At 49.0% G+C, this 23461-nt stretch overlaps 1 protein-coding gene across 9 annotated transcripts in view; it reads left to right on the top strand.

The window, feature by feature from the left end:
- WNK2 (WNK lysine deficient protein kinase 2) overlaps positions 1-23461 on the top strand; it is a 155896-nt gene that overhangs the window by 57565 nt on the left and 74870 nt on the right. For 6 of the 9 annotated variants that reach the window (XM_067744898.1, XM_067744904.1, XM_067744902.1 and 3 more), the window contains exons 8-19: positions 1338-1620; positions 4964-5166; positions 7679-7834; positions 8241-8432; positions 9912-10466; positions 12950-13243; positions 13797-13846; positions 14640-14808; positions 14895-15011; positions 15396-15566; positions 15837-15882; positions 16397-16516. In XM_067744898.1, coding sequence (XP_067600999.1) covers positions 1338-1620; positions 4964-5166; positions 7679-7834; positions 8241-8432; positions 9912-10466; positions 12950-13243; positions 13797-13846; positions 14640-14808; positions 14895-15011; positions 15396-15566; positions 15837-15882; positions 16397-16516 — 2356 coding nt within the window. The remainder of the gene's footprint in view (positions 1-1337; positions 1621-4963; positions 5167-7678; positions 7835-8240; positions 8433-9911; positions 10467-12949; positions 13244-13796; positions 13847-14639; positions 14809-14894; positions 15012-15395; positions 15567-15836; positions 15883-16396; positions 16517-23461) is intronic. The other 3 variants (XM_067744899.1, XM_067744903.1, XM_067744905.1) reach the window with 3 other exon arrangements.

The following is a 23461-nucleotide window of genomic DNA, read 5'->3' as shown; positions in this document are numbered from 1 at the left end:
CAGGAGGGAGAGAGACAGAGACACAGAGGGAGAGACAGAGAGATAGAGACAGAGACAGAGACAGAGGGGGACACACAGAGAGACAGAGGCTGAGAGATAGATTGAGAGACAGAGAGACAGAGACTGCATGTATGTGGCCCCCCTTCGTGTACCCTCACGCTGGCAGCAAACCCATCACTTCTGCCACCACAGATCACTTTCATTTCTCCTGTGTGCATTTGTAGACGCGTCCTTCAAACCATCATACGTCACTGTTTATTTTGGTGCTCAGAATGCCCCAGATTCAGCCAGTGGGAGGCCCTGGGTGCTAGCTTCCATGTTGTCCTGCATGTCTGTCATTTTCTGAGCATGTCCTTGATTTCAGGCACAGTGAGATGTCCAGCTCCCCTCGCCCTTTCCCTGCAAGCCTGAACCCACTCCCGCAGCGGCCAAGCTCCGGTCGTTGGCCTGGGCCCACTCGGTTCAGAAGCACATGCTACACCATAAATGCACACACTCACATCTACATCTGGCGTATTTATGTGTGTTGTACTTTGAAAACCGTGAGTTCACATGATGCCAGCGCCCCAAGGTTTGTTCTCTGGTTTTCTCCTGTTTCACATGGGGAATCCCACAGTGACGGTGAGGAGCCTGACTTCCGCCGTTTTGTGGTTTTGCCATAAATATTCTCAGAGAGCACTCTGATGTTTCCTGGAGATCCTTGATTCATTTACAAATGCTCTCAAATGCTCCGTTGGGAAAATTGGGTTCAGAATTTTGCTAGGCATGGGTACACACCTTTCTGGTCTCGTTACTAACTGTGCCTCCTTCCCCCAGCCTCTGTGACTTCTCAGAGAATGTCCAGGACGGCACTGAGGACTGGTTGAGGCTACTTGTCCCTGTCCCTGAGCACACAGAGGCAGCCAGGACCTCTTTCCCGCCCTCGGCCAGCCTGAGCAAGGGGCTCCATGAAAGCCCTGCGGCCCAGCCAGTGAGGGGCCACTCTGAGTTTTGGCCCTGCCAGAGGCAGATGAGGTTCTTCCCTTCCCCCTCACACATCCAGCCCATGGTTATGAGCATCTGCTGTGTTGCCGCCGACCAGGAGCCGGGTCAGTGTAGGTTTAGATGGTCACTCTCCCTGTGGATCTGCAGTCGATGGCGGGAGGATATTTACTTATGGGATGACGAGAGCGTCCACGAGCGGAGCGAGCTTGGTGATGGGGGTGAGGGACCCGAGGAGGGGACTTTGGGCAGAGACCCCACGAGCAGGAGGCGGCGGTGCATACGGCAGGGTTGCCTGGTAGTGGGGCATGTGGGTGGGGCCCATCCCAGTCATGACACGGTGATTTCCTTTGCAGATTGAGTCAGGATTTTTCCACGAGAGTGATGTGAAGATTGTGGCCAAGTCCATCCGTGACCGCGTGGCATTGATCCAGTGGCGGCGGAAGAGGATCTGGCCAGCGCTGCAGCCCCAGGAGCAGCGGGACCCCGGCAGCCCTGACAAGGCCAGGGGCCCACCCACACCCCTGCAGGTCCAGGTGACCTACCACTCTCAGGCTGGGCCGCCAGAGCTGGAGGAGCCCGAGGCCGACCAGCACCTCCTCACCCCTGCGCTGCCGGCCAGCGCCACCTCCCTGGCCTGTGAGTGCTGCCCTCCCCAGGGCCCCCCTGCCCTGCCGCCCTCCCCTTAGCCCACCCCGCGGGTATGAATGATTGGTGTGGGCAAACATTCTTCCAGGGAGGGCACTGGAAGCATCCCCACGTTGCAAAGAGATCTGTTCCCAGAGGGGTTTAAGTCTCCCTGAAGTCCAACTTCTCAGGACAGGTGGGGGACAAATATCCAGGGAGACCCAGAACCTCCTGTGCCCCCCGAGCCAGCAGGGCTAGAGCTTGTTTAGTTCAGCTACTTATCCCGTCTGGAATATATCAGTCCCCGCCTCACAGGGAACCTGAGGGCTGGGCCTCAGGCCTGGAGTCGCTGACCAGTGGAGGCGTCTGTGCCACATGCTGTGGTCCTGGGGCTGCCAGTGGCTGCAGCCTCTAGTCATGCCGTGGTCTTGGTTGTGACTTTTGCTGCTCGGATTGTCCGTCCCCAAGGTTATCTCCCTTCTGGTACTGAACCTTTGAGACCTTTAGTGTGTTTCCCAGAGAGTGTCACTGATGGATTGGTGGGAGTCACTTTGTAGCTGGCTTCATCTCAGACCACTGGAATGAAGAATCCTGTGTCTTCTCCATGTCTAAGTGGAAGTCCTCAGTATCCTAAAAATTTAGCCGTGAGCTGAGGATGGGGGATGTAGCCTTTTCTGTCTGTTCTGTGAATAAGCATGGAGAGCTGAGCCACCTGCCCAAGCCACTATTTCAGGTTGTTTGTGTGGAAAGACCAAAATAGTCTGTGTAATCTATTTAATAGTTACATCCTTTCTTTATCAGTAAAATAGCTAAACATTCTTCAAAGCAGGCTGTTTGAATTCAAACCATCGGCTGGCTGGCCATCACTTTGAGATAGGTTGCCTACTGTTTACTTCTCTCCTACCTGCTCAAGTTTGCTTTGGAGAACAGAATCGCCACATCATCACTCCATTTTCTGATGAACCAAAAAATTAGTTCAAGAGCATAAAGTTTTTGCAGGAAAAGGCTTTCCACTCCTGACATACCACTACACACTCTGAAAACATAATTTGTAGTTGAAAAATTTCTAGGACAGGAATTAAGAAATCTCCTTTTGTTGAACTTTGAACAGATACAGTCTGTGACCTAGAAAATGCTCTGCTGTGGTAAGATGTTGTGACACAGGCTCGACCCGTTGCATAGATGTGAATCAACAGATGAGTTTAGGGTGGGCGTTCTGTCTGCAAACAGATCCCCTTCCTGACTGACTAAGAATGAGTGTGCTTCACGTTGTGGCCATGCTTCTCAAAAACAGTTTTACCTATTTACCGTAATTTCTCTAAAGTAGACTATATTTAGTCACATTTTATAAAATTCAGAAAATCCAAGAGGGTATACAGCAGAAACCAGTTAATTTTCCTCCCTGGAGGTCACTGATGTTTTAAGTCTTTTAACTTTAACTTCCAGAGATAATAACTTCCAGACGTAACCTATACCTGCAGTCTACCACACACACGCTCAACATGCATATGCATACATACATACATGTGTGCACGTAGAATATACCCACACGAGTGCATGTGCACAGGCTCATGGGCACACGTGCACACACGTGGGCACCCCTGTGTCTCCCTCTAATCTGTAACCCACAGCACCCTGCACATGCTCTTCTGCACCTTGCAGTGGGTCAGAATAGAAAGCCTGTGCTCAGCCATCCCTCTGGCCGCAGTGCCTGGGGCCGGCTGGACCACACTGTGCTTCATAAAGATGAACTAATGTAGACGCAAGCAGCACACACATCACTGGAGGGGACCTGGTCTTAGATAACAAGATGGGCACACACACACTTTCATATATTGGAAGGTGCAGCAAATATCATATGTTTTGACTCCCCACTCTGTTTTCTGTTAGCTGCCCACCAGCTAACCAGATCAGGCTCAAGCCTGGGCCAGCATCTGTGACTGTGAGAACACAAGTTGTCAATAGGTTAAAAGTGATTTTTTAAAATAATTTTTATTATACAAATAAACACATTCACTTTAAAAATATAAAGTGTCACATATATGGTTAGAGTCACTGTACCTGAAATTGGTCTGTACACTCTCTCTCATGCACTCACCTCTCTGTCTCTGTCTCGTGTGCCCACACTCTGTCTCTCATGTGCACATGCTGTCTCTGTCTCTAAGTAGCAATGACTACCAGCCACCTCATCAAAACTCAGAGCCACTTGTTAAATTGGTTTTGCACAATCAAACCTCACCATTCTTAAGTCTTCCTGGGTCAAAATAAGTTCTGATCAGCTCTTGGGAAAAATTATTTTGTTGCAAAGCCAACAAGAGTCCTCTTTTACTTTATTTGTTTAAATTACAAATGGACACGTAGGCCAAAAGGTGCCCCATAGAAATAGCTTGGTGTTCATAGGTGACAAATCCTAATGCTTATGTAGCTTTTGGAACCTGGAGGCAGTAAAACAAAAGTGCCACTTCAAACAGGTTTTTGCTTTTCACTCTTGCCTGGCATGACCATGCAGGCGCCCTGTCTTCCCAGGTGTCTTCCCAGGCTTGGTGAGACCAGCCTGTGGGCTGTGGCAGTCTTGTCTGTGCCCCCATGTGCAGGCAGCTCCTTCCACCCAGGCTGGGTTTGATGGCCAATCTGGGCTGATCTTGGGTGAGGCTGGCCTCTTGGGGGGCTGCCTTGGGCCGTGGACTCTCCGGGTCCCCCTTTTATGGCCTCTCTGTGGGGCAGGCACCTCGTCCGCCCCGTTTTCCAACCACGTTACACCTGGGCCTGTGAAGCGAGGGGCTAGATTTGGACCCAGGTCTTCCTACTTCAGGCTCTTTGCTGTGGTGAGTGGAGGTGGTCAGGGTCCTGAGACCTCCCTCCCCTGCTATAAAACTCAGGTTGTAGTTCTTTCCTCCACATGACTGTAGCTTTTCCTAACTTGGACGTTCCATCTGGTGCCTTTGAAGAGCTGAAAGTGTTCACTTTCAAGGCCAGGTCAGGTGCCAGATGAGGTCCCTATCTGTAAGCTGGTGGAAGTTGTCCTGCCTACAGAGGGTGGTGCAAGGTACCCACCTGGGATCCATGGTGGCCCATGGTGAGCACCAACAGATGTCAGGCAGTGTGTGGGCAGGCTGCCAGGGCCATTGCTGGGTGGTACAATTACAGCCCCCTGTACCGTTCTTTAGTTGATTTTTTTTAATGACACACATTTATTATGTATGTGATCTGGAAATGTAACCAAGTCTTTGTTTTACAGAAGAAAACACGAGGACGAGCTACCCCATGTTTGCGTTCCCTGAGACTTGCTGGAGTGCTGTGGGGGTGATGTTTGGGGGTGCCCGCTTTGAGCTGTGCTTTTGTCCTCCTTCCCCAGCGGACAGCACGTTTGACAGTGGCCAGGGCTCCACGGTGTATTCGGACTCGCAGAGCAGCCAGCAGAGCGTTGTGCTGGGCTCGCTGGTGGATGGAGTGCAGCCCCCCGCCCAGTGTGTGTGCAGCCCCCCTGTGAGCGTGAGTGACGGGCCTGTCCTGCCACATAGCCTGCCCTCACTGGGGGCCTACCAGCAGCCTGCCGTGGTGAGTCAGCCCACCCCTTCTGGCCAGAGTTCCTGTCCACATGGACTAGAGTCTGTGATGGTCCATCTAGTTGGTGCTGGCCTGTTGTCAGTTCCCAGCCATGCAAAAGCAGGCCCGTGGGAGGTCCATCCTTGCCAGTAACTGCAGGGCTGCAGGCTGGAGCAGCCTATGGTGTACCCTCAAAGACCTGCCAGATGAGAAAATACTGGAAACAGAGCCCAGTGACACCCAGTGCTTGCAAAGCTGTGATAAACCTGGCAAGGTCCCGCCCTGTGACTGACGCTGGGCCTGAAAAGTTACTTCTGACTGTTGCAAAGGTGACAGAAAAGCATCATTTATAGTAATGAAGCCTTTGATTTTGTCTCAGTGTCTGGCTTCACTGAGGGAGTGTTAAGTATCTCCTGGCATTTCTCCGCCACCTATTATGCAGCTGTTAAAAGTTAGAGGTATGGAAACGACCAAATCACGGGAAGCATTTTCAGTGATGTTTGAGAAGTAGGATTGAAAGGGCCTCATGCTTCTTTATGCCTGTGGAATAATTTGTTAGATGAGATGGAAATTGCTAGATGAGGGAGTCACATTTAGCATTTGTTTTTTTATTTTGATTTTTTTTAATGTTAAAGAAAGCAAAACAATTGCTTGCTTCCCAGTCCCAAATGGTCAGTCCCAGGGAAGTTGCCCTTGAGCCAGGCTGTGGAGAGGGGTCCAGAGAGAGATTTAGATGCCCCTCAGGCCCAGAAGTGGTCAGGGCCAGTGCCCCTGCCCGAAGAGCGTCTCCTGCCTCACGTTACAGTGGCTCCCAACGTGCTCTCACATGTGCTCTCACTCCACGCTCTCACGTGTGCTTTCAATCACGCACTCTCACACTGTGGCTGCCTTTTGGGGCTGCTGAGTGCCGGTCCCCAGCCTTTCTGGCCACCTCTGTCTCTCTTCCCTCCCCTCCTGACTGCTCAGGCTCAGAAAGTCCCTTTGGAAAAGCAGTTGAAGCATTTGCCTCTGCTGACTGGAACCCAGTATTCATCTGCAGTTTGACTCGTTTCACAAAATTAAGTGAAATATGATTTTAGAGCAGGAAGAGTTCATTTATGAGAAGGCCACCTGCTTCTCAGAGCAGTGGTTCTCGGCTTTAGGTCACCCATGCTAGGGCTGAGCCAGAACCTTCCACCGGCCCTCATCCCCTCTAGGGCAGGGTCATACTTTCCCTGGCCCCACAGTGTGCTCTCCACCCAGGTCCCTGCAGCACTGCCCCTGTCCTAGTTTTGGCTCACAGGCCGGGATGCCCGTGCACAGGTAGGTCGAGGGCCTGGCCAGGATGCACCCAAAATTGGCTGGAGTGTTCTCTCCCATCTTTTGCCTATTTATGCAAAAACACCTTGGACAGAAGGGGTCCCCAGGGTGCACTGAGGGCTCCTGGGGAGGGTTGCCATGGTGATTTGCCCCTGGGACCCAGGGAAGAAGTGGCACAGACGGTGGAGTCAGGAGTACAAGCTGCTCCTCTGAGGCCTCCAGGCTGCCTGAGCTCCTGACTCCTGCTGGGCTAGGGATTGCGGCTCTAGGAACACGTGCACATGTGACTCATTCCGCCCTGTGGCTTCAAGTGAACGCAAAGGAGAGGTTCCATTCTACCCCATGCTGCTTTTCATAAAGCGTTTACTGCAGAAGATGAAATGAGTGATAATGGTTTTGGAAATCACGTGTTTCATCTAGAAAACAAGTGAGAGAACTTTCTGATGTCGATGTGCTCTCACCTTCAGAAGTCATCTCTGTGTTTTTTTCCATAGCTCTCACCTGCTTCTCACATCCCCACTATTTTGAAGTAAATCCTAGACAGAAAGATGTTTTGCCCCAAGATATTTCAGTCTATATCTCTCCAGGATCAAGACTCTGAAAACAAAACCCCGTACCATTATTGCACCTAAAAATGAACAAGTTAGCAGCTGTTTTTAATAGCATCAAACATCCACTACTCAGATTTCTGACTCTTTCCTAGTCCATGTCTATGCTGTGCTTGGCGGTGAGGGCTCACGTCTGTGGCCTTGTTTCTTTCCTGATGGGTGAGTCATGGGAGACTCGCAGCTCTTCAGGTCACCCCTCTCTCCAGCTCTGTCCCACGTTTTATTCCCACGTTTCCATATTCTGTTTGTGAATATATCCACATGTACACATTTTATATTGTCTTATGAACAAGACACGTATGCCTTTTTATCTTTCCCTCATTTAATGTCATAACAAGCGTTTTCCAAGGTTCCACAAATCTCTTTTAATGATCTTTTCTCACAGCATGATATTCTGTGGAGCTGAAGTTCTAGGACATTCCCTGGTTGGGAGGTGTGGCTGTTCTTGGTTTAGGGACCTCCACACCTTGCTTCTGCTGCATCATGTTCCTCGGAAAGGGTCCCTGGCAGGATGGCAGGCACGGGGAGTGAGAGATGGGTCCCTGGAGATGGTGAGTGTGTGCTTGGCAGGGCTCCTTAGGACAGCTCCTGAGTGTGGCTCTGGGTGCTTTTTGCAGCCTGGCCTGTCGGTGGCCTCCATCCCGCCCCCCGCCCGCCCTCTGCTCCCACAGCAGCCTTTCCCGGAGCCGGCCATGAGCTTCGCCCCTGGGCTGCCGCCGCCCAGTGCCCCTGTGCCGACAGGCCCAGGCCAGCCCACACCCCCCGCCCACCAGGTGAGTGCTGGCTGCCCCTCTTTATGGGTACCATGGGTGCCTCGGTCTCCCCAGGCCCTGCCCATCCGTATTGGCTGGCCTGAGCCCAGTGTCTGTGAGCCTCCTGGCAGGTCCAGGCCCCCTATACGCCTTCTCTGCAGTTCCCCAGGGCCCAGGGTGTAGATGGGAGTGGGGGTGGGTCTCTTGTGTCTGTGGAGTTCAGGGTTCCGCAGCACTCAGAAGGTCCCCGTTGCACACAGTGGTCCTCCCAGATCTGTGTGTCCCGGGCTCCAGCCTGGGTGTTTGAACATGTGTGTGGGTATGTGTGTGTGTGCATGTGTGTGAGTTGATTTTTTCTGTTGTGTCTAAGTACATAGGTGTATCTCAGGAGGGCACTGGTCTAAGAGAAGCCCCTCTCTCTTTCTAGCCTCCTCACCTGACCCAGCCGGTACCCCTGCCACAGGTCCTGGCCCCACAGCCTGTGGGCCCCCTCCAGCCGGTGCCCCCCAACCTGCCTCCATACCTGGCTCCAACCTCCCAGGTGGTGGCCCCTGCTCAGCTGAAGCCCCTCCAGATGCCTCCGGCGCCCCTGCAGCCACTTGCTCAAGTCCCTCCACAGGTACCTCTCTGTCCCCTGCCCTACAGCCTCACCTTCTCCCCCAGTCTGGTTGGCTGTTCCTTGTCCTCAGGGCACACGGGTCCCTCAAGAGAGAGACACTCCCTGATGACAGGGCGGCTGGGCTGCCGTGCTCTCCTACCTTTGACTTCTGCCCCACATGCATCTAGGATGGGGAAAGGTTTAGTCCACAGTCAGACCAGAGAAGCCAGGATGGGGCTGTGAGCACGTAGCTATAGTCACCGTCCTCCACAGAGCTACTCGAGGCTGTGCTGACCCTGGATTCTTGGGAGTCCAGGGGACAGCCGAGCAGCTCGCCAACTACAAAGAAGAGTTGACTGTAAAAGTGACTTCTGATGCCCGTCTTCGGGGGAGCATCACGGGACCAGTATCACTTGATAGCACGTGGTTGATGCTTGGGTGCTGTCACTCAGGCTAATGCTGTCAGTGGTCATGCATGTTTCCGGTGAACCTTGATCACGGGACGGCTTTCGTTTCATGGATCCCATTATAGTGTGTTGGCAGAGCTAGGATGGGAAGTGAAGCTGTGAGTGTTCCTGCGGTTTATAGGCACCACCCAGAAGGTTCTTTCATGTCAGCAGTTGCCTGTCACCAGCCTTGTCCTCACTACTCCTGCATTGGAGTCACTTTCATCATCTAGTTCACCCACCACCTTGCTCCCGGTGGTCGGGCATTTAGTTGCTTTTCAAATACACAGAGGTCAGTTTGCATATTTTCGCTGTCTTATAATTACACAAAGGCACATATTATGCAATGCTCGTGTGCCCGCAACCAGAAAAGCTTTATTTTAGAGAGAACTGTCAGAGAATCTGCTGAAATGTTTGAAGGGCTAGATCCACGAGATGTCTCCAGGATGGACGAGCAGACACTGAAGGTTCCAGAGCTCTGCTGTTGTGAGACGCTGCTGTCTCCCAGGATGCATGGCACAGGGGCATTCGGCCAGCAAGGAGGGGCTGGAAGATATGCTTTTCTTGAGATAACCTGTTGAAGAATTTGGTCTCAGTGTGAATTTATACAGATTGGAGGGAATCAGGCAAAGTAATTTCAGATGTTTGGGGCCAGTCCAGTAGCTCTGGCAGTCCTGGTCTTTCTGAATGAGAACATGCCAAAGCTGTGAATCTGATGGTCACTGTTATAACCCCTGATGTCCTTGCAGTCACCTAGCAGTAGCCTCAGCATGGCCCAGCCTGAGCCCCTTTGAGGTGGTGCTGAAGGCGGGGCTGTCTTGAAGGTCATGTCTGCACCCCACACCCTTCTGAGGCCTCCTGCCTTTCCTTCTGTTTGATGGTATCATACACTTGGTTCCATTTAAATTGGGTTTGTTTTTGTTCCCTTCCATAGAAGCTACACAAAAGTGTGTTGGGGCAGAAGCTGTGGGTGACGTGGACCCTCTCACCCAGTGCAGATGTGCTGCAGACACGGCCAAGTCTTGGTGGGGCTGACATGCTTGTTCTCTTTCAGATGCCTCCACTTCCTGTTGTCCCCCCCATCGCTCCACTGGCCACAGTCGACAGCCTCCCTGCAGCCCTTCCTGACCTGCCAGCCACCAGTGGGCCCGCCGTGCCTCCCCCCTCTCAGTATTTCTCTCCAGCTGTCATCTTGCCAAGCCTCCCACTCAGTGCCACCACTGCTCCCCTGCCCACGTCACCGGCCCTGCCTCTGCAGACAGTCAAGCTGCCCCACCCTGCAGGGGCACCACTGGCCGTCCCATGCCAGACCATCGTGCCAAACGTGGCGGCCACTGCTACTGGCATCCCTCTGCTGGCTGTGGCTCCACAGGGTGTGGCTGCCCTGTCCATTCACCCCACTGTGGCCCAGCTCCCTGCCCAGCCTGTGTACCCGGCGGCCTTTCCGCAGATGGTGCCCAGCGACGTCCCGCCTTCTCCCCTCCATGCAGCGCAGAATGTGCGGGCTGCCCCTCCCCACCCGGCACCCCCCATGCTGCCACAACCCCACAAGCCAAGTGTTGCCCGCCTTGCCGAGCAGGCTGCTCCGGCCGCCAGTGCTGGGAGTCAGGTAACCCACCTGCTGGCCAGGGCCCACCCTCTAGGCACTGGGAGACCCCTTAGCACACGAGGAGTTCATGGACCTCTGCTCCTTCTCAGCACCTTGACCCCAGTAGCAGAGTGGGAATGGACAAGCAGGCAGCTCTGTCCCATGGCTGCAGCGTCTCATCCAGCATGGGGGGTGTCTGCTGCCTCCTCTCGCCTCCCAGCACGTGTTAGGAGCCTTGGGGATTGGGGTGGCTAGAAGCTCCACTCTTGGTTCCTTCCCAAGTGTCAGTAGCAGCTGCTTGTGGTGGGGGGGCTCCTGGGCATTGTGGCACCTGCCTTCACCTGGATAGGGTTGGCAGTCTCGGTGCAGCTGTGTCAGCCGCTCCGTGGACGCTGGAGAGGCTCACGCTGCCTGTCTTGTTGCCTGTCAAAGTAAAGAAGGCGGGTAACCCCCATCTCAGCAACTGGGAAATGAGGCAGATGGGGTTCTGACGGGATCTGTTGGTTGTGGACTGGGCAGTGCTGGGTGTACATGGGTTATTGGTTCCAAGGCAGTCATGGCAGACAAGGATGATGTCTCAGAATCAGGTGGGGACCATGGGCAGCTTGTTGGGCTGACAGTGAAGGGATACAGGGACACGTACCCTGCTGGCTGGGCGGACCTCCCCGTGGCTCCACGCACCTGCGCAGCCCATGCGTGTTTTGGAGCTCCAGGGCAGTTATCCACCCTCACGTGAGGAGAGGAGCTGGCGTGGGGCTCTCACCTTGTGGGGGGCTCTCACCTTGGGGAGGCTCTCATCTGGGCATCCCCCCACCTAGGGAGCCTCTTACTTGGGAGCCCTCCCACCTCAGGGCCTCTTACCTGGGCGCCCTCCCACCTGGCCCCACCCTGGCTCTAAGCCTCAAGAGCTTTGTCCCTGTTGGGCGTGTCCTTTGCCATTTGAGCTCAGGCTCCTGCCCTTTTGATTTGGTCATGAAGATTCATTCTGGAAGTGTGCTAAGGGGCCAGGTGTCCCCCTAGCTCGTTTTGTACTGAATCCATTCTAGAGTAAGGCACTGTGTCCTAAGTATGCACAGATTCTCCTGGATGTTTCTGTCCACCGGGTGTGGCTGCCCTGTCCATTCACCCCACTGTGGCCCAGCTCCCTGCCCAGCCTGCGGCCTTTCCGCAGATGGTGCGGAAGAAGGGATTTGTACTCGGAGAAGGAAGGGACGATTTTCCTTGACCAGTAGGCTGGTGTTTGTTTGAAAACCAGTGTGAGGAGGTGCATCAGTCCAGTGCCTTGCCTGAGCAGGCACCTCCCTGGTCTGTTACTTGGAGTAACACTGACTCGGGTCAGGGCCATTTGGGGAAAGGCAAGGGCCGAGTGGAGGCCTGGGGGTCTGTGGTGTCATTGCTGGGCCCGTGCCTGACGCCACATGCTGGCCTGGCACACTGTTGGCACTGGGTTGTTGGCTCAGCCAGTGGCTGGAGAAGGTGCTGGGTGCTTAGAGGTCACTGGCCAGGCCTGGTGGCCTCTCTGTGGTCCGGCTGGCAGAGGGTCTGGAGTTGATTGATGAGCTTGTCTGGCCGCCCAGAGGCTTCCCTGTGCTGAGGGAAGAGACTCCCCTGAATGCACCAGCTGGGGTGTCTTTCCAGGAGAGAGGGCTCCTCGGCTAGGCTGTGGCTTTCGCATCTTACCCCACATACCACGTGTCTTATTGGTCTCATACCAGCAGGCCCGGTGGCGGGTCATTCCCATTCCCAACCTCAACCCTGAACTGGAGCCCTTAGCCTGTCTTAGCCTTCCCCCATGAGAGCTTTTCAAGAGGGAACAGTAGGGAATCTGGTCCAGCTCCTGAGTCACCCCATGGAAGGCATAGGTCCACAGTCCCTCTTGCCATGGCTGGGATTGGAATGCAGGATTTGTTTGTTTGTTTTTTGCGTTACGCGGCCCCTCACTGTTGTGGCCTCTCCCGTTGCGGAGCACAGGCTCCGGACGCGCAGGCTCAGTGGCCATAGCTCACAGGCCCAGCCGTTCCGCGGCATGTGGGATCTTCCCGGACCGGGGCACGAACCCATGTCCCCTGCATCGGCAGGCGGACTCTCAACCACTGCGCCACCAGGGAAGCCCCGGAATGCAGGTGTTGACCTGACAGGAGGCTTGGATGGAGTAGCGTGGTGGCCTGGCCCTGTAGGGTGGTGGCACAGAGCCCAGACAGGTGCTAAGTGTATGCCATACTTACAGCTTCTCAGCCTGACTCAGCTAGAAGTTCCGAGATGAAGTGCAGTTTTAGGTTTGATTTTATACAGATGGGGACATGAGAGTGTCCATTCTTGTTTGTTTCATTAAATCTGCATACAAACATTCCTGGATTTGTCTGTGGGGTGTGGGTGGATGGAGAGGGATGTCTGCATTTCCTGCTCACCTGCCTGGATGGTGGAAGTGCCTGCTTTGGTCCGGGACCCTCAGGAAATGCCATGGCCCGCACCCCAATTTGCATCCCTGTCCTCTGTGCCCCCAGATCCTGCTTGGCCACCCGCCTCCATATGCCGTGGATGTCACCACCCAGGTCCCCACAGTGCCCGCGCCTGCTGCCGTTCTCTCCCCACCTCTGCCAGAAGTGCTGCCGCCTACTGCCCCTGAGCTCCTGCCTCAGCTCCCCGGCTCCCTGGCCCCCACAGTGATGGCAGCTGCTCAGAGCTTGCCTGTCCAGACCACTGCGCTCCTGCCACCTGCTAACCTGCCACTGCCCAGCGGTCCTGGGATCACTGGTCCCTGCCCAGCCGTTCAGCTGACAGTGGAGCTGCCCCCGGAGGTGTGTGGCCCTCCCCTTGGGGCTTAGCCCCCATTCCGTCACCCTGATCCCAGCACCACGGCAGCCCTCCTGTGCCATGACCTTGGGTCTCAGCCCTAGAAGTCGGGGATGCCCTTGGGAAGGTGGAAGCATGTACTCAGGGACACCATGGGTGCTGTTCTTATCTTCCTCTGCTGTCCCTGGATGTCACACTTTCTTTAATGACACATCCAGCTGGAGACCGTGATTTTTACACATGGATTCAGAGTGCTTTTCTTTGGAGGCGATGGGAAGGCCTGTGACAATTCTTCCTGGGCCATGTGCTCCCTCATGGGGATGATCAAAGTGGGTTAGCGTGTTTGGAAAGGGGGTGGCCCCAGCTTTTAGAAATCTGCTTGGCTCCAAGCGTTAACATAAAACCCCTCACTCCTGCCACCCTGCGTGGTTTGCTTGCTGCAGTCAGAAGGAGGCGGGTGGCGGGCTGGGCTGTGGAGGTGGGGAGACAGCAGACTGATGCGTCTGTGTCGCGGGGGAATGGATGTGACCTGTCCTCCTTTCCATGGTTTTATTTCAGGAGCAGGCCTCGCAGGACAAGCAGCCAAGCCTCCCTCAGAGCTGTGAGAGGTAATGGCACACTTTGCCCTCATGTGTCAGGGCTTCTAACAATGTCGCTCATTTCCAAGTCTGACGTGGTGGAGCTTCAGGTAGCTCCTGTGGGGTCTTTGTCAGTGCTTGTTGAAATTTGGTAGTCAGTTGTGTTCTGGGTCCTTGTGCTGGTCTGCAATGCCGAGGACCTTCTAGAAGGGAGAGGCTGCGGACAGAGAGTCAGCAGGTCTGGGGACCGTGGGGAGGCCTGGAGGGCAGGGCAGAGTCCAGCCCACATCCTGGGTCTCCCAGCACCTCAGGCACGGAGAATGTTGCATTTGGGGAGGGAACTGGTTACAGGAAGTGACCCTGTGTCCCACCCTTCTGGTAATGCCAGCACCAAACTTGGTGTTCCGCAAAGTCTCCTCAAATCCTACAACAACTGCATCTGGCTGGCGTGTTCCCCTTGCTGTTGAACAGATGGGGGAACCGAGGCACGGGGGAGGATTGTGTCTTAATCCTGACATTTACTGTAAGCCGAATAAGCCTGATTCACAGACCAGGAGCTGAGAGGACCTAGGTCCTGGGTCAGAAAGGCCATGTGTTCTCTACGACTCCAACACCGCCTAGGACAGATGTTACAGGGGGAGAAGGGCATTGGGCTCAGGGGTCTCTCTCCTGGGCATGGCCAGCTTTAGACTCTCTAGGTTTTCCAGGTGAGCACACCCAGACAGTAAATCTTCTGGCTGTTTCCCGAAAAGCCAAGTTTCCACGTGAGGCAGGCTTGCAGGCCCTTCCTTTGGGTACTGTAACATTCTTGGTTTTTGCGTAGCTACGGAGGTTCTGACGTCACTTCTGGAAGAGAGATGAGTGACAGCTGTGAAGGTGCATTTGGTGGGGGGAAGCTGGAAGGCAAGGCCGCTCGGAAACATCACCGCAGGTCCACGCGTGCACGCTCCCGCCAGGAGAGAGCCAGCCGGCCCCGGCTGACCATCCTGAATGTGAGTAGCCAGGCAGAACGGGCCGGCAAGACAGGGCTGGCTAGGCACGGCCTCCTCCCTGGTCTCACTGCCTCAGTGTCCTGTAGGTGTGCAACACGGGTGACAAGATGGTGGAGTGCCAGCTGGAGACCCACAACCACAAGATGGTGACGTTCAAGTTCGACCTGGATGGGGATGCACCTGACGAGATTGCTACCTACATGGTGAGGCTAGGTGTCCTGCCTGGTCAGATGAGTCAGTGGCCCTTCCCCTGGGACTGTGAGGCTGTCTCCCTGTGTCCTTTGGGCGCATGCCTGCCAACCCCACTGAGGAGAATATCGGTTGCCAGCCTTACCTGTCCTCCCGCCTCTGCAGGTGGCTGCCTCTTGTGGGCAGCACTGGCCCATCACCTGGAGGGCCTGCTTCTCAAGCTGTGGCTTCTCGTGCTGAACCGTGCAGCCCTGATGTTGGGAACTGGGCTCCCTGGCTGTGTCTCCCCTCTTGGGTTTAGTCCAGAGTAGAAGTCAAGCAAATCAATCAGTGAAGACCCAGTGTGGCCAGTGGCCCGAGGTACATCCCTACCAGCAGGGTTGCATGCGCTGTTGCAGGTAGAGCACGACTTCATCCTGCAGGCTGAGCGGGAGACATTCATTGAGCAGATGAAGGACGTCATGGACAAGGCAGAGGACATGCTCAGTGAGGACACGGATGTGGACCGTGGCTCTGACCCTGGGGTGAGCCCGCCGCACCTCAGCACCTGTGGCCGGGGTTCTGGGGAGGTAAGTCCCGGGTAAGAGGTCCCAGGAGGGTCTGGGCCTGCTTATCTCCCAGCTCCAGGCTCTGTGAGTACAACACTGTGATGTCGCCTGCTGGAGGAGCCTGTAGGCCATGCAGTGCTGGGTGAGGTGGCTGGGAGGGTGGGCGCCTTCAGTTCAGTTAGAAATGTCCGAGCTCCTGAGGCCCCTCAGATGATTTGAGGCAGTGCTGTGCTCTGAAGGAAGTTCTTGTTCCACGCAGTCTGCTGAGTTCTGATCCTTTACCTCCTTCAGGAGAGTCGCCAACCCCAAGCGAATGCCCCGGTGTATCAGCAAAATGGTATGTCTCCTTTCAAGGCTATACCTGCCAATCAGACATGCATTTGGAGGAGGCATATCTGTCATTGTCCCTTCTCTGCCTTCCAGCAGGCATTTGATAAGAGTCCCACAATGAGCATATTGTAAGGGGTTTTGACTACCACACGGGGGGGGAGTGCTGGAGTGTGTGGTGAGCATGCCCCCATTGGGGGACAGCTGCCCTGTCTGAGAAGCCATATCTGGCCTGGGTTGGGACGGAGCGTTGTGTGGACTCGCTGCTGTCTGCTGGTCCCCCAGCCAGCATTACCCCTTCAGTGATGCACCACAGGTGTCCTGGGACATAAGCCTGTGCTGGGGGGACTTGTGAGAGCCTCTGCCAGTGAGGACCCCCTGAGTGGGTTGCACATCCTCCCCACTGGTGTGAGAGGAGTTCCCCAAATCCCCATACGGCAGGTCTGGTGCTGGTGGCGAGGGGTCATGCCAGCCTTGGGAGAAACCTGCTCACTCTCACCAGCTGTTTTTGCCCTGCCTCTTAGTCCTTCACACTGGGAAGAGGTGGTTTATCATCTGTCCAGTGGCTGAGCATCCAGCAGCAGAGGCCCCCGAATCTTCACCCCCACTTCCTCTGAGCTCCCTGCAGCCAGACACCAGCCAAGGTATGAGCAGCCAGAACCCCTCCAATCTTCCTCCTTGATAATTAGGTGTGCCTCCTGTGTATTGCTCCACATCACCTCATTGTCCTCAGCCTGGCTTTACCTGTGCTCATGTTTTGCCAGCAGGTGCTGTGTGCCCAGCAAAGTGCAAGGGCCTCACCCTGCACTGTTGCCCCAAAATGCAGAGCAGTCTGTGGGGCTGTGTCCTTGTCTGTATCCCTGTCCTAGTTTTCCACCAAATGAGCCAAGTCAAGGTGGCACTTAGGCTTGGGCCTGCCAGTTACCTTCACAGTGCAGGTGAGGCACATGGGCTGCACAGGTGTGTGCTGAAAGGGCTCTGCGCTTGCCCTTTCTTACCAGTATTGTTGTGGGAAGAAGTCTCAAGGAAAATCAGAAAACATTTTGATATGAACAAGAATGAAAATACAACATATTAAAATATGTGGGATGCAGCTAAAACAGTAATTAAAGGGAAATTTATAGCACTAAATGATTAGAGGAAGAAAGAGATCTCAAATCAGTATCCCAAGCTTTCATTTTGAGAAATTAGGAAAACTAGAACAAAATCCAAAGCAAGCAGAAGGAAGGAAATAAAGAGAAGAAATCAATGAAATTTGAGACAAAAACAATAATAAAAACAATGAAACCAAAAACTGATTCTTTGAAAAGAATTAATAAAATGATTAACTTCTTGTAAGACTGACAAAGAAAAAGACACAAAATACCAATATCAGGAATAAAAAAGGAGACCACTACAGATCTTGTGTAAAAGGATACTAGTCATGGAATACTATGAACAAACCTGCACACATAAATTTGACAACTTAGATGAAACAGACTAATTCTGAAAGCCACAAACTACTAAAACTCATCCAAGGTGGAATAGATAACCTGAATACTCCTATTAACAAGATTGAATTTGCATCAGAAAATCTCCCAAAGGAATTTTCTAGGCCCAGATAGTTTCACTGGTGAATTCTATCAAACATTTAATAAAGGAAATAACACCAATTCTATACAGTCTCATCCAGAAAATGGAAGAGGAAGGAACACTTCTCAAATAATTTTATGAAGCCAGCGTCACCCTTATATCAAAACCACACAAAGGCAGTACAAAAAAAGAGTGACAGATGCTAATCTTTCAAGGATATAGAGGGGGAAAAAAACACTCAATAACATATCAAAAAGACAAATCTAGAAATTTATAAAAATAGTAATATGCCATAACAAAGTGGAGTATATCCTGGGAAGGCAATATTCAAAAATCAATTAATTCACCATATAATGTCAATGGGAATTTCCTTTCTCTACAAAGGGAAAGATACATGATCATATCAGTTGATACAGAAAAAGTATTTGACAAAATACAGCATCCATTTATGATAAAAATGCTCAGCAAACTAGCGATAAAACGGAACATCCTCAACCTGATAAAGGGCATCTACAGAAAACTGACAGCTAGCATCATATTTAGTGGTGAAAAGCTAAATGTGTTTTCCCAGAGATTGGGATCAAGGCATAGATGTCCACTCTCTCTATTCCTATTCAACATCACACTAGAAATCTTAGATTCCAGATGGGCAAGAAACAGAAATAAAAGGCATGTGGATTGAAAAGGAAGAAATAAAACTGTCTCTGCAGCTAATATGATTTTATGTGGAAAAAACCACAAGCATTCTTCACAACAAACAACTCTTAGAACAAGTAAGAGAGTTTAGCAAGATCACAGGATATATAATCAACAACAAAAATAACTATATGTCTATGCTGACAGTGAACAATTAAAAACTAAAATTTTGAAAGAATACTATTTACAGTGGCTCAAAAAAAAAGATAATAGCTATAAATGTAACAGAACATATACAGAATCTGTATGGTGAAAACTATAAAATATTGATGAAATGGATTAGAGATGACCTAAATAAATGGAGAAACATTCTATGTTTATGGATTGGAAGACTCAACATAGTAAAAATGTCAGTTCTTCCCAAAGTGATATGTAGATTTAATGCAATACCAATAAAAATTCAAACAGGATAATTTTTGCAGATATAGGCAGTCTGACTCTAAAATTTATATGGAAGTACAAAGGTAATTTAAATAGCTAAAGCAGTTTTGAAAAAGGAGAATGAAGTTGGAGGCATCACACTACTCCGTATTAAGGCTTATTTTAATGTTACAGTAATCCAGAAAGCTCAGTATTGGCAAAGGGACTGGCACGTAGATAAGTGGAAAAGAATAGAAAGCCCAGAAGTAGATCCATAGAAATACGGCCATTTGATTTTTTGGCAAAGATGCAAAAGCAATTCTATGTAGAAAGGATAGACTTTTCAATAAATGGTGTTGGACTAGTTGCTTATACATAAGCAATAATTGAACCTTGACCTATGCCTGACATCTTATATAATAATTAACTCAAATTTCATTGTATATCCAAATAGAAAATGTAAAACTATAACTTTTAGAAAAAAACGTTGGAGAAAAACTTTTGTGACCTGAGCCATGGAGTCGTTAGATCTAACACCAAAAGCATAACCCATAAAAGAAGAAAATGGATAAATCAGACATCATCAAAATAAAACTCTTTTGCTCTGTGAAAACCACTGTTAAGAGAATGAAAAGACAATCTGCAGACTGGGAGAAAATAATTGCAAATTACATATTCAGCATAGTATTTGTTCTGAAATATATAAAGAATTCTCAAAACTCATCAGTAAGGAAGCAAAGAACTCAACTAAAAAATGGACAATGGACTTGAATAGACACTTCCTTAAAGAGAACATAAGGATAGCAGTTAGGCACATTAAAAAAAATTAATGTCATTGACTACCAGGGAAATGCAAATAAAAGCCATAGTGAAGGATCACCATGCACTTGTGAGAATGGCTAAGTTAACAATACTAAGATTTGGTGTGGATATGGAGCAACTGGATCTCTCATGTTAGTGGGAATGCAAAATGGTATAGCTATTCTGGAAAATAGTTGGGCATTTTAAAAATAAAAGATATACTTAGTATATGACAACAATTTCAATCCTCAGTATTTATCCAGGAGAAATAAAAAATCATGTTCAGTAAACACATATATAAGTGGTTATAGCAGTTCAGTTGCCTAATTGCCCAAACTGGAAACAACCCAAATATCCTGCAGTGGGTGAATGGAAAAACAAACTATGGTGCTTTGAAAAAGAAACAACTATTGACACATGCAACAGTATGAGTGAACCCCAAAGGCTTACTGAGTGAAAGAAGCCAGTCTCAAAAGGCTACATACTGTATAATCCCATTTATAATGACATTCTCAAAAAAACTATAGATAGAGAACAGATCAGTGTTTGCAAGGAGTCAGAGGTAGGGGGAGAATGTGAGTATAAAGGGATAAACCAATCACATTGTTTTGGGGTGACTGAATTGTTCTGTATTGATTATGGTAATAATTCTATGGATGTATGGTGCTAAAGTTCTCAGAACTCTACACCTAAAGAAAAACTCCATTTTACTGTATGATAATTTAAAAAGTGAAAAAAAATATATATGTTAAATATATATGTTGATAATGAGGCAAGATAGCATGAAAGGAAGGCAGCAGCAACAACAGACAATAAAAGAGACCCTCAGACTTCTACTTTAGGCCAAGATGGATAATAGGCACTGGATTTATTTTCCCTCAAAACAACTAAAAAAGCATGCAAAATATATGAAAGAATGTTTTTTAAGACTTTGAACATAAGGCAGTGAAGGACATTGATCCCTGAAAAAATCTATGATCATTTCAGGTGACTGCACTGAGAAAGTTTTCACATCCCAGAGCATGGAGGGAGGGACCCAGGTAGAGCTCAGCGGACTACCTGTGGTGAGGAGACTGACCTGAGAGTCTGAGAAAGCCCGAGGGCAAGAGTTGGCTGGGTAGAGTTCTGGAGAGGAGAGAGCAGCGCAAAGAGAAAAGTCTGTGGATTGACAGAGGACTCCCCTTGATTATTTTGCAGAGTAATGTATGTGAGGAAACTAGTCAATGCCAGGAAATGAAGCACCCCAAAGGATTAGAGGGAATGGTACTAAAGCTCATATGGACCAGAATGTCTGTTCCTACCAGTTAGCTGGAAGGACTTATAATTCAAGAGACATTGGGTAGAGTACTTGCCTCAGTTGTGGGGAATAATTAGCCCTAGACTTAAGAACAGGATCTGAAAATGTCAAGCCACAGTAGCTTAACTGCATCCCACAACAAAGAATGTTTCTAGGAATACAAATTCATACAGCACCCAAGAAGGCAAATTTTACATTGTCTGGTATCCAATCAAAATTACCAGGCAGGACAATATGAGAAAAATTCCTCATTCTAATGAACCCATAGCTGACACAGTTGTAAGAATTAGCAGACAAGCACATTAATACAGTTACTACAACTGTATTCCATATGTCCAAAAAACTATAGGAAATAGGAAAGAAATGTAATTTACCTTATTGATAAATCAGGAAAGACAATTCATAAGATTATCTCAATAAATGCAGAAAAGGAATTTCACAAAATTCAACAGCTATAAACATCCTTAGCAAACTCTATATGAACTATATAGGGTTAAACCTGATAAGGTATATGTAAGACCTGTGCAGTGAGAACTACAAAACAATGTGGGTGGAAACCAAAGAAGACCTAAAGAAGTACCCTATTCATGGGTCAGAAGACACAGTATTGTTACAGAGTTAATTCGTTCTCAGTTAATCAATAAATTTTATGCAGCTGCCGCAAGAATCCCAGAAGTTTTTTTCTAGCAGTTGAAAAGCCAACCCTATGAAAATGTAAAAGCCATTGGAATTTGGAAATAAGAGAAGTAGATTGGAATGCTAACACTAGCTGATTTCAGGAATTATTATAAAACCATAGTGATCAAGACTGTGTGGTATTGGTATAAATACAGATAAATAGATCAATGGAATAAAATAGAGTCCAGAAATAGACCCAAACACATAGAGACACTTAATTTTTTATAAACATTTCAAAGAACATTCAGTGAAGAGAGGACAGTCTTTTCAGTCTTAGGACTATTGATCATTCATATGTGAAAAATGAATATCCATACTTAACACTATATACAAAAATCAACTCAAAATGGAATGTAAACCTAAGTGTAAAACTGAAAACAATGAAACTTATAGTAGGATACACAGGAGAATGTTTGTGTGACCTTGGGTTAGATAGAGATTTCTTAGATATAGCACCAAAGCATGATCTGCAAAAGAAAAAAATTGGTAAATTAATCAAATTCAAAATGTCTACTCTTTGAGAAACAGCAAGGGAATGAAAAGAGAAACCAGAGACTAGGTGAAAATATTTGCTAACCATATATGCAATAAAGGACTTGTGTCCAGATAATAGGAGGAACTCTCAAAATGCAGTGAGAAGAAAATAAACAAGCTAACAAAAATATTTGAACAGACACTTCACCTAAGATTTGTGGGTGCCAAATAAGTATATGAAAAGGTAAGTATTCAGTAAGAAGCTGCAAATTAAAATCACAAGAGGATACCACTACACACCTATTAAAATAGCTAAAATTTAAAAGACCAAGTGTTGCTGAGGATCTGGGGGAATTGAAACTCTTATACACTGTATAAAATGGAAAACAGCTGGAGAACCTTGGAAAACAATTTGGTAATGTCTTTTAAAAATAAACATACAAGTGCCATAGGATCTAGTTATTCTGCTCCTTGGTACGTATCCAAGAGAAATGAAAGCAGATGTCCATACAAACACTTACACAGCATGTTCATAGCAGCTTTATTTATAATAGCCGGAACGTAGCAATAGCTCACATGAACAGAAAAACATATTGTGATTTATCCATACCGTATAACACTGCTCTGCAATAAAAACGAATGAACAACTGACATTCATTATAGTATGGGTGATTCTCAGAATACGTCAGTGAAAGATGCCAAACAAAAAAATAATGCATGCTACATGATTGCATTTATGTAAAAGTCTAGAAAATGCAGACTAATTTATAGGGATGGAAAACAGATGAGTGGTTGTCTGGGAGTGAGGTTGTGGTAGGAAAGGAAGGGAGGTATAGAATACAAGATGCGTGAAGAAATAGTTGGGAGAATGATGGACATGTACATTATATTGATGGTGGTGAAAGTTTTGCTTATATGCCTGTGTCAATACTTACAAACTCTACACTATAAATATGTACAATTCATTGCATGTCAATTATACTTCAACATAGTGGTTAAAAACCAAACAACAGTTACAAAGAAAGCTAACTCTCAGGGGCTCCAGATAGTGGAGTTACCAGACAGAAAACTGCTTACTTAGTGTTAAAATAAATAAATGACTAGAGTGAAACTTTTGACAGAGAATTGGAAAGTATACCAAAAAAACCAAACCAAAAAATTCACCCTTCAAAAACAAACTCAAATGGAAATTCTGGAGCTGAAAGTTACAGTAGTTAAGATTAAGACCTCACTGGATAGTTTGTACACTGCTGCAGAGAGAATTAGCAAACTGAAAGGTAACTTAAAAGAAAATACTTAAAGTAGAATAATGATATCAAAACTGATGAAAAACAAAAGAGGAGCTAAGCAATGTAGGGGTTACTATGAGATAGTTAAACATATATAATTGGAGTCCCAGAAAGTAGAAGAATGAGACAAAATCAAGTTTTAGGAGGTAATGCAGAGAATTGAAAGGCATTAAGACACAAATTCAAGAAGCCCTCCAAACTCTGAGAGAAAAACTACACTTACATATATTATAGTTAAAGTACTGAATACCAAAGGCAGACCAAAGAATTTAAAGGATGCTAGAGAAAAGAGCAGGTACTGATTTGGACAGCTCCCATCTCACTAGATACAGTGTTTGCCAGTAGACCAAGGAATACTGCTATCCTCAAAGTGCTAAAGAAAATAAGCATAAACCTTGAATCTCTACCTGGTGGTATCGTCC

Source organism: Pseudorca crassidens, chromosome 7, assembly GCF_039906515.1.
Source record: "Pseudorca crassidens isolate mPseCra1 chromosome 7, mPseCra1.hap1, whole genome shotgun sequence".
NCBI lineage: Eukaryota > Metazoa > Chordata > Mammalia > Artiodactyla > Delphinidae > Pseudorca > Pseudorca crassidens.
The sequence above is the reverse complement of the archived record's forward strand: the minus strand, read 5'-3'. Positions and strand labels throughout refer to the sequence as shown.